Here is an 11,768-nt window from a genome sequence, read left to right on the forward strand (position 1 = left end):
TTTATAAATGTCTTTGGATGCCCTGAGCTAATGAGCATTTTGTGTTCCCAGTAGTAAATATCTCCCTAAAGGTGAGCACAAACAAATACCTTCTTTGTCTTGGAGTCTTTATGCGAGTCTTTACATCTTCAGTTCCAAATCATGAACCTTGGCCCAAATTCTGGAGTTATTGACAGCTTTTTGTAATAGAAGTGACTGACACCTAAATGGAGTCCTTTTGTATTAGTTTTACGTATTTGAAGTGCATGAAAACAAATAATATTTACTCTTTGCATAGCAAACTGGATTTATATGCAATAGTAAATAAACTGAAAACAATTCTATTTAATCCCTTCTTTACCTCACATATACACATCTAGTATATGAAGAGTGTTTTTTATGAGATTTACGATCGTCATGGAGAGATGTTTAGTTAATAATTAATTTTTCTGAATATAAATTATTAACTTTTTATATCCATTTTATACAAACAAATGCTGTACCATTTTCCTATTTTCAGTTTTCTCAGTTTGATAAACTTTCTCATTCCTTATCCTACTCTTCAATTGTTATGACTGTTAGCAGACATCAGTCTTTCTATGATCCCTCATTTAGCCATTTCATTTCAGGACATGCTTATATTGTTCTATTGCTCATACATCTCTTATATGTGCAAACAATTCTCTTCATATATTTCTCCTTAATATCTTTTCTCTCAGCTCCTTTATCAATATATATTGGTTTAATAACTCCTAATTAGCTATAAACCATTCACAAAATCACTTTAAAGGACACAGTGTCATTTAAATGCCTTGCAATGTTAGCATATTTAGTCTCTGAGGAGAGTGTACCAGATGCGTCTGTCCTAATTATATTGAGCCCTACACAGAAACATACCATTTACTACCAGGAGCTCTTGCCTTTTTGTCCTGCCAGCAGCATACAAAAAAAAGGATTGAAACGGGTTTATATCTTTAAAAAGAAAAAGCCAAAAATAAAAATTATGCTCACTGCACAGTTCTGAAATAATTTTTTTCACTTTTTTGTTTGAATAAGCTGAAAAATGAAGAAATAATAGGCATAAAAAATGCAGCAGTTATTTACTTTTTAAAAAGGATATTTTGGCCATAATTTACAACCAGGATAAAGAAATCGTATACAGAAAAAAAATATATCTAGTTAAAACTGATGTACAAAGTTCTTATCTTTTCCTTTCATTAGCGCAGCTATATTCATATTTTGGATCAGTATTTTCCTCTCAATATTAGTTTATAGTTATTAATAGGCTGCTGCCTTGGTATAAAATATTATATAATTTTCAGAAGCCATACACTTAAAAGCATATTATCAGGAAATATGCGGTAAATGTTTCATTAGCTGTTGCTTTTCTGGTTTTAGCAGACATAAAAATTATTTTGCATAGAATAAGTATTAGAAATACTATTTCAAATATGAGAGTTTTTTAAGAAAATGACCTTGTTCAAAGAAAGCTGTGTCCTAAATCTTGCTTTGGGGTAGGGTTGCAGCATATAATGTAATTTACATTTACTTTGATGTAGCAAGTGGCTTCTTTCTATTATACATTCTGTAGCAGAGGAAAAAACTTAATGTTAAAAGATTTAAATTTAATGTTAAAAGATTTGAATTATACTTCTAACTTGTTTGCACTTTCATTAAGGTTGGTTCAAACATTATCAATTTCTTCAAAGTTTTTCATCTTGTGAAAAATAATAGGAAGATTAATTAGTAGGGACAGGGAGTTAATACAAGTAAAGACCATATAAAACACAATTTTTAGATAATGTCTTTATCAAAAAGGCATAGGACACAAAATGTGACTTAAATAAAAGCAGACCAGCTGTCAGTGAATGCACTGAAGGTCTTGAATGGCAGTTTTGCCCAAGATTTGTGTTTATAATAACTGATGATTAGAAAAAGAAATAGAGCATTTACCTAAGAAACATTAGTATGTATATTTATGTAATTCTGTCAAACAAAGTACTTAAAATAATTGTAAGCCTGATGCCTAAATTTTATCTTTAGGCTGCAAAACATATAACAATGAGACACATATCATCTGTTGACTAGTCTTAGGAATACGTTTTTTGAGTGAGAGAATAGATACAAGATTAGCTGTTTCACTGCCAAAAATGTCACAGATTTCCTTGAAAATAGATGACATCTATCAGTTTACTTACTTTACCTATACTTCACCTGCTACTTCTTTTTTAATTCCCTTCTGTGAAAACCACTTATCCTTGTTTATAAACATGAAAGAAAGATAAAGTTCTTTGAGTGCCATGAGCAGTGAATGTGCAAAGACCCTGAATTATTCATAGGGCAAATGTGTGAAATGCTGGACTTTCTGCAATCCTAATTTAATATTCTCATAATATTTCTTTGAAGAATTAAAAGGTATTTTAAGATCCTGTGAATGTTAGTGGGCATGTTGTTTTTGTTCATTTTTTTTCCTGTGGCTAATGTCAACAGTAAAGTAATTTTACACTTTCTGTACTGTATCTGTGCTCATAAACTCAGTGCAGTTAGAATGTTAACTAATTTCTAAGGTGAAAAGCTAGTTAATAATTGGTTAAAAGCTAGTTAATAATTACTTGAAGTGTGCCAGTCTATTTCAATCTATTTTCAGCTGCATTTATAAAAAAAGATAATTTCTTTTGTTTTCATGTAACAGTTATTTTATACTTTAGTGCAGTGCTGCAGTCTTAAGCACTAAGAAGTTACAGGTAAATTATTTTTTCAGTCAACCATTGTATAGTTAGAAGAAAGTAATAAGAACTTTTCAGGATCTTAGTCATATTACCAGAGTGGAAATGGCTTTACAAGTACTTAGTTATGTTGGAACCAACATACTGAGCTCTTTCTAGGATACAAGGTAAACAGGATTTTGGAATAAGAAACAGATGTCTAGTGCTGTGGTAAGATAAATTTGTTAGGTGAAACAGAAGGAAATGTGCTGTAATGTTGCATTGTTTATGATACATGTTGTTGAAGAAATCCCAGTCATTGTAAAACTTGCCATTGAATTATCAACACATGAATCTTTATTAGTCTGTATTGAATTGTGACCAGTTGAACGCTAATAACAATTCTCTATCTTATGCCTTATTTCTGTTTTCATAAACTTGTTACATACTTTAGATATTTTATAAGTAAAAGGAATGCCAAGGAAGAAATTATCTTAATTTTCTTTTACTTACATTGGCATCCTTACCAATGACATTGATGACTTCCTTCACATTATGCTTTTCCAGGATTTTGCCTTTATTGCTAAGTACAATAGTAAGTGAGGAGAAAAAAGAGTGAAAATGCACATTGTTTTTTGTTTTAGGTGTTTGCCTAATTACTGCGAACATGGTGGTGAGTGCTCACAGTCCTGGAACAGTTTCCACTGTAACTGTGCCAATACTGGTTACAAGGGAGCTACTTGTCACTATCGTAAGTATAAGGTGTTTTCTGATTTCTAATTATGCTTTTATTTCTGATTTAATTTCTTCACCACAAAACAAAACAAAAAGACAAAGCAAACCAAAGTAAAAACATTTGAACTTACCATTCATAAAGTATTCTCAGTTATAAAAATACTCATAATTTGGTTTGAGGAAAGGCCTTGGGAACTCAAAATATGTAACAAAAAATTGATTGAACGTTTAAGTGCTTTTCTTCTACTTTTTTTGTATTTTATATAAGATAGCAATATCCTCTCTCATCCATATAACTCCACTTTCTGAATCAATGTATCATTTAGAAATACAGCAAGTTCATCTGTATTAATCGTAATAACCATTATTTATTATTTCTGAGCGACTGGGACTACATGCATGTCCAAAGTAATCCTGTGCTAAACCTCAAACACATGTTTATGTAGTTTTCTAGATCAGGAAGTAGATTAGAAGAAAATAAAATAAACACATTTTGAAAGCCTATGTGAGTGTAACTTAGGTAATTTCACAGGAGATGCTTTATTTTGGTACTGCTTTCAGCATGTTCTGGGAAGAAGATAAAATAAGTATGCTGGCTTTCATTGCATGCCTATAATAATTAAAAATCCATAGACGTTTACTGGTTTGGTTTTTTTTTTAATACAAAGATTGCCCTAATCTCAGATAAACAATTCTATACTTATATATTGTCTATATAAAATCATTACAATCTTTTTGGCAGCTTTTACAAAAAGAATGTATGCCTGCCTAAATGAGATTTTTTGAGAAATCACTGATTTTAGAAGACTACCTATTTAAAACCTTGCTTGTACAAAGTCAACAACAGTCATAACTAACAATATTAAGAAAAACTATGTAAAACAGAAAATATGCCAATAGTAGCTGTTGAATACCATGTGGTGCCCCGTTAAAACCTGATGAGCCCAGAGTGAAGATGAAGGTGATTTGATTCATTGCAATTTGAAAAGTCACAAATTCAATCATCTGTTAATTTCTATGGGGACAGAGGGAGGCAAGAGTTTCCTAATGATTAGGACTTAATCAGAAATGTAATAATATGAGTTACCAATTTTTTTATTGTCTAAAATTATAATGAATAACTTAAATTTTTTCATTTCTAAATTTAGCTAAAAGTATTTACTGTTACAGAACCATAAAATTGGGTTCAAAAATTGCAAAAATTGTTTATTGTGGATATTTCATAGAGTAAATAAAATGAATGGTTTGTCTCTTTTTATAGTTGTTGCCATATAATGTCAGTAGCCATCAGGCAAAAAAATAGAAAGATAACACTCCTTAAAACAATAGCTTATTTTAGAAAAGTATAGCACTCATAACTACTTTTCATTATTAATCTAACAGCTCATTCATTTTGGTGTAATTTTTAAAAGTTTTGATAACTGATAGAGTGCAGTTTAATTTTGAAATGTAAGATAAAAACATTGTGACTGCTCAAAAGAAATGTAATAGTTAAAGGAGAATTTAGATTAATGTGTCCAGCTGTAACATTATCATCATGTTTTCTGAGATCCAGTTATAGAGGTGGACTCATATATCTTTTTTTTCTCAGATATTTGATATATAGGCGGTATCACAGATTTTTTTTTTAGATCTTGACTGATACAAAGTGTACATGACAGGGAACCAAGGAGCTGTCATTTTGTCTTTGCTAATTTAGTTCTTTTACTGAAATCTCTGACATGTCACTTGCGTTTCCATTTACAGTGGGAAGAAACTTAAGAAGTGTGAAAGCCAAAAAATGCTTACCTTCTGCTTTACGTTGCAACAATAGCAAAAAAATCTGATTTGGTTGAGGTAGTTAATGGGGTTTTCCTCAAAATCAGATTACCAGAGTCTAAGTAATACCCTTGGCATTCTAGCATTTTTCAGAAATTTTTCAACCATTTACTCACCCATATTTCATGTTTTTCTCCCAGAGGTTTTGAGCTGGAAATACGGAATAAAATCCTTAAAAATGCACCATGTAATCTCCGTGTTAAATTAAAAATGTTTAACAATTTCTAATAAAGGAATAGTTTTGATTGCATGAATTTTTCTTAATTCTTTAGCAGTCAGCACACAACCAACTTCTTTTCCCAATATCAAGGGTTGTGCATTTTTTTTTGTAATTTCTTGAATAAATTGTAAAATCATGCCATTACATTTGTGATGGAATATGTTCTTTTACAGCCATCTATGAGCAATCATGTGAAGCCTATAAGCACAGAGGGAACACTTCAGGCTTTTACAATATTGATTCAGATGGAAGTGGCCCCTTGGGACCATTTCTCGTGTACTGCAATATGACAGGTGAGGTGATAAACTTCCTTAGCTTACAGCTGTGACTGTATGCATGCTCATTATATTGAAACACGACTTATCAAGTGAGAAGTCTCTGCAGTTTCTGAATATTATGTAAACATGAACAACAAAATGAAGGCGACTCCTAAGCTCAGGATATTGGGCAAATAATTAGGTATAAAAATTAGAATTATAACAGGATTCAGGCTGTGAAGCTAACGCAGCATTCCTGTTATGCTTTGCATAAATGTGGCATGTGTTTCATATGGAGACAATGTCATACTAGTTCATTTTTGGGCAGCAGCTTTGTTTTCACTGAAGTTGCAGCCTCTTGCGGATACTTAGGAAAATGAGGAATAAGTTATGTTTATGAGAAATTTTCTGACTTTCCCTGATAGCCTTCTGAAAAAATTTTAACTTAGATCTCGCCTTTGTCGGGAGGAACATTGATATTAAACTTCATCTTTCAAACTGCACAGAGATCTTTTGGAGAATACAAATGCAACAGTTGGTCTGCTTTTTAACAAAGCAGTTAATATTATTTCTGTGTGGTATATGGTATATTGGTAAAGGTCCTTTCAACTAAGCTTAAATTTAAATGGCTGTTTGGAATTTATTATTGCTGGATTTATGGCTGTCTCCTTTACTGTTTACTTAGCTCCTTTTATTTGAAATTCTTTCCTGCCAAAATGACGGGAACATTTTATTGTTTTGTTTGACAAAAAAAAATACTTTTACACAGTTTTAACTGTTTAAAAGAATAGATGAATAAGCTAGATTTGAACTGGCTAGTGCTAGATATGCCCTAAGTGTTGAGAACTTGACTTAGAAACCTTATGGTAAGATTTTGATGTTGACTTGAGCACTTTACCTAGTCTCATGGTGTCAGCTCCTGACTTTGACTTCTACAGTGAACTGTGCTTGCTCACAATAAGCACGTTTCAGATTGGCACAGGCTCTTAAAAAGAAATATTCTAGTGTCCTGTGAGACTAAAAGAGACCAAAGAATCATGGCAGAAAGATGACAATTTTTCTAAGTGGGTATAACTCTCCAAGGTACAGTGTTGTGTCTGATTTATCCTTGTGTGTCCATGAACAGCTGTTCCTGTTTTTCTCAGTCACTCCTTATTCACCACATTAAGCAAACATCATTGATCAGTTCGTCATCTCAAGATGCATTCTGACAGGATGAATCCTCTATATTTGTTTTGTTCCCAATTTCCTCATGACTGGTATTCCCTTTTCCCACCAGAGGCGGGAAAGGCAGATGCCCACATTTCTTACTGCACTGCCTTGTCTTTGACATTCATGGGGCTCTATTTTCAGGCAGCTGGGAGGGAGGTGCCATTTCCTGAATTTATTCTTGGAGGTCAGTTTCAGAATCAAAAGCCTACAGTCCACATTGTCAATTAAAATGCTACAAACTTTGCTGTTAGCTGTTTTTCTTTTTTTGTGTAATTTTGTGAGTGCGACAATGAGTTGAATATCCAAACTCTTTGTCTTAATTTTTATGTTCAGTGTAATGTTTAGATGTATTTGTGTCTGCATGTGTATCCATCTACCAAAAAAACCCACAACCATAGAAAACAGTACCCAAAACAAAGGAAACAAAATTTAAATTTGTTTTTCTAGTTATCTGGTTTTTGACAGTCTAATTACATCCCTAATAAAATTTTATGATTAGATGAAAAATATTTCGTTTAGATTTTCTGACTATTACCTATCTCTAAGTGATCATCATTCTTTCCTCTTCATGGTTATTTTTATTTGATCTGCCCTATATGACCTATAGGCAGCTGATGATATAAAATACAGGTCTAGTAGTTAGAATACTATTGTTAGAATGTTTGAAATATAATGTCAATACTAAAATTTAGGAAAAAAAAATTCTTTTTTTTTTTTTTTAATTAGCTGACCATAAATATGCAAGAATACAGTGACCATGAATCTGAATTTGACTGTCCCAGATGGGCTTTAACCTTCTCACCCCTACCTTGAAAGGGGTTTTGGTCAGGAGAGTGAGAGTTACAGGTTTTGAAAGGGGGAGTTGAAACAGAATAAGCTCATTTTTAACCTGTTCACAGGTGAAGGATCTTGGCAAAAATACAAAACAGAAGAATGATATGAGCCTTCACCATGATTACTATTTAATTTTAGGTGGCAGTAATAATTCACCTTCATGTAATCTTAGTTTTACAGTAAACTCAGTATATGCAAAAATCTTCTGCATCTATGTATTAAAGAAAAGGCCTATAGGCCATTTTCTCATACTGAATAAATAAATTCAAGCTATAAGGATGTATTTAATGTAAGTAGATTCTAGGATAGAGTTAGTGTTATTTTATGCAGTATTTAAGCCTAGGGAAAGTGGTTTTTTTCTTCTAATCTTTCATTGCAATTTACCAAGTAAACAATATTTTATTTCTGATACAAATATTTGGGTGTAATCAGATATTCTTTCCCTATTGAATAATCCTAACTAGCTGAATATCTGTTACAGTCATGGCACAATGATCTACCTATGAATAGAAACAATGAATAATTGTTTTCATTTTTGCTAAATTATTTATGTCTGTTTCATGGGCTCCAACGGGCTTTCTGTGATCAGAGAAGTTATCCTGAAGTTTGACTGATTTCATCATTCATGCTCTTTCCCTAACTTGCACAATGCTCTGATTCTTTATTACTTTTCACATGTGTTTGGAAAGATGCAACGTGGACAATTGTACAGCATAACAGCACCAACCTAACCAGGGTTAAAAGCGCTAATCGAGAGAACCCACACACTGTGTTTTTCAAGTATTCTGCCAACCTAGAGCAGCTTCAGGCTACAATAAACCTTGCAGATCACTGTGAACAGGAGCTTGCTTACTACTGCAAAAAGTCAAGGCTTTTAGATAAGTCAGGTAAGTAAAGCAGACAAACCTTATTATGTTGCATCATGCTTTTATTTTGCTAGCTACTAAAGTTATTTATTTCTAAAAAGACTATGGCTTTTTGCTACTGTGGAATTTGAACTACTTCAAATATTAAGTTCTCAGATTTCTGTAAATTTCCAAGAGATATTTGAACCAGGAAAATGCAAATGTCGATTTATAATGATTTTCTTTCAGAGAATTAAATTCGTAAGTTAATTTCTCTCATAAGACTTTTAAATTAACAGAGATTGTTATTAAGATCCCCTCTTGTTTAGTCTTCCAAGAATTTTTTAATTTTAAAGAAGGAATTAAATTATTACTGAGGAAATATTTTCTTAAAAGAGCACAAATTAGTGCGCAAATACCAGTAGGAGCTAATGTGTGCACTTAATGTGCATATTGTGAGTACTTGACAAAACACATCAATAACATTGAATTTCCACTATCCAGTATAAACATTCTTAGAAAGCTCAGTAGTTAAAATGTGGATTATTGACAAAATTATAATTGCCTTAAGAAATAATGGAAGATCTTATCTACTTAAAATAAAAGCGAAGTTATGTAGTCTATTTAAATTTTAACTTTATTGACACAGAGCTGGTGTTAAAAGACCTTACTCTGAACATCTAAGCGCTCCAAATAATGTGGAGGTAAAATCTTCATTGTTTGCTTTCTTTTGAAAAACTTAGTGAAATTTTTTGGCTTGTTCACCAGAAACTCTTAAAATGCTAAAAATTGATTCATTGACATTCTTTCCTACTAAGCAGAGAGAATGCCTCTGCGTGAAACCCTCTCTGGTTCTAGGTCTAAGCTCTTTACTTATGCATTATTTCTCACTAATTATGGCATGGGTGTCTCTGGACTTCTCAGGCTGGTGTTTGCTCTTGGAACAATATCTTTTTGAAAACACCTCCACAGCAAAAAAAGTGAACCTGCTGCTTAAAGTGTCCTGATGAACCTTCTTTTTACTGTGGGCTCCAAATTAAAGCTATGTTTAGATGTTCAAAACCCTGGTTTGCCTCAAGCAGAAAGTTTAAAGACTTTTTTTTTTTTTTGGTCCAGGGAGATTGCATGTCAATGTGCTAAAATAATTCACTATCTGTATTGTTATGCTGTTTATATTGCATATAGCTGCATGTTTATAATATGCACATAAATGTGTTAAAATAAATGTTTTTAAAGTGTGCAATCAGATGTGGTAAGTTATTTAAAATTTAGTTTTGAATGCGAGGAATAAATAGATGTGAAAGAGACTTATATGAGACTTCTACAAATTTTCTAAAATAATTCGTTTTTAAACAGAGTTTAATCACTCTCATTTCTACTGTTTACAATCTTCACTAGGTATGCCTCAGAAATAGAAAATTTGATGATGGTTACATAATATACTTTTTGGAATATACAATCCACCTAGTAATTCTAAACTGACTGTATTTTAGGAATGCATTGTATTCAATCAGCCTGGATAGCATTTGCAAATGATCTCATTAAAGAAGCCATTGCTTAATACATTTATGTGATCATTATGAAGAAATCTCCAACTATTTTAATTAATGGCTTCATTTTGCCCAGGCAGTACTTTCTGCCAAGGCAGTGAAAAAAATCTGGGCTAATCAGTATGAACTTGCAGCATTTCAGTAAATACTATCTCCTCACTCTGCTGTGTGAACAAATAACTGAGACCAGCTTTTAAACATACCTCAATGTCCCTAGTGAAACGTTGGGAATGCTAATTCAGGACTACAGTATAAACCTAAGGCATGCTGTTAAAGCAGCAGAAATATTCTGCTTTTTACAGTCTTAGTTGCTAGAACCTTTTTAAAGTGTTGTCTGATAAATTATTTATACGCAGTCTCTGGGTTTTCTTCCTCCTGTGATGGTTTGCAAACGCAAACACTGATATTGGACATTGATGCCATTATGCAAGCTTGACTTTTCGAAAAACTGCTCATACTGTTTTTTGGCCTGCTGGGCTGACAGTTGTGTGGTAATGAATGCAGTCAATATGTTCACGATCTGAAAGATTGTCTGTGTAACAGAGGTCTTATCTAACAGTGAGGTTTAATAAGCAGTGGTGCTTGTAAGCAAAGTTGAGTAGAATAAATTCCAGCTTCTTCATGGGGGCCCGGTGCTGAAAATGGAGCTCCAGCAGAAGCAAAAAAAAAGTATCTTTAAGAAATTCTGTAGTTTAACACTACTTGATTGCTTCTCATGCCTTGACTTTCATGCATCCATCACCCTTCTTCCATCTGATTTGACACGGTTTGTCTTTTTGCTTCATATAATTTAGCTATCGTGTTCTGCAGATATTTCTTCTGTTGCTATACTTGCTTGGCAATATCTTTAAGCTTATTCTGCAGTACTGTACTTTCATTAAAGTACTTTCATTACAGAAAGTTAAGTTTTATCATTTTGCTACAAACAATGCTGAGTGGATGCACCACAGAGAGATGTGATAGTCCTGGGCAACTTCACTTTTCCTCATCAGATATACCAGTTTGCTTATGGGATAACCATTAACAGGATTTCTGTTGTCTCTGAGTATATAAATTCTGAATCTGCTGTCCATGACTGAACAGCTGTCTTTGGATATTTCTGATTAACACCACAACTCAGCTACTCAAAGCTCATCACAGATATTGGTAGTAGTGCTCTGTAATGCTCTTGGAAGTGGGATGAGGCCATTTCTGTGACTTCCCTTATTCTATTTCTGGTGGTTCCAACATCTGAAATTGATCTTTACTAGAGAATATAAACTATCCTGATTTTTAGGATGATTATGTCTCTGCTTTCATGGACCATTTTATAATGAATTATATAAATTGACTGCTTAAGATAAATTATTCTAATATCATGGCTGGCTGAACTAGCTACTGTGAGTTCCCTTTTCTACTAATGCAAGCAAAAATCTGTGACAATCACTTAGTATGTGATAAAGAAGTATTAAAATGAAAAATTGCTTATCAAGTAAAGGTGAAATTTATTTTTTCCTGGTCATTTAAAGGTGTTAGATCTCAGCAGGTTTTTTTGTCTTCTTAAACTTTTGGAGAACTATTTGGAGGGGAAAGCTGAGAGAAGTAGGAGACAAGACTGGGCATTGATTTTCTCT

At 32.8% G+C, this 11,768-nt stretch overlaps 1 protein-coding gene across 1 annotated transcript in view; it reads left to right on the plus strand.

Moving 5' to 3' along the window:
- The window catches only part of LOC141727955 (contactin-associated protein-like 4), a 34,498-nt gene extending 25,821 nt beyond the window's left edge, over positions 1-8,677 (plus strand). Inside the window, exons 8-10 of the mRNA XM_074534239.1 lie at positions 3,329-3,435; positions 5,631-5,750; positions 8,450-8,677. Coding sequence (XP_074390340.1) covers positions 3,329-3,435; positions 5,631-5,750; positions 8,450-8,655 — 433 coding nt within the window. The 3' untranslated portion in view covers positions 8,656-8,677. The remainder of the gene's footprint in view (positions 1-3,328; positions 3,436-5,630; positions 5,751-8,449) is intronic.
- Positions 8,678-11,768: the final 3,091 nt, after the last annotated feature.

The sequence above is a fragment of the Zonotrichia albicollis genome, unplaced genomic scaffold, assembly GCF_047830755.1.
Source record: "Zonotrichia albicollis isolate bZonAlb1 unplaced genomic scaffold, bZonAlb1.hap1 Scaffold_410, whole genome shotgun sequence".
NCBI lineage: Eukaryota > Metazoa > Chordata > Aves > Passeriformes > Passerellidae > Zonotrichia > Zonotrichia albicollis.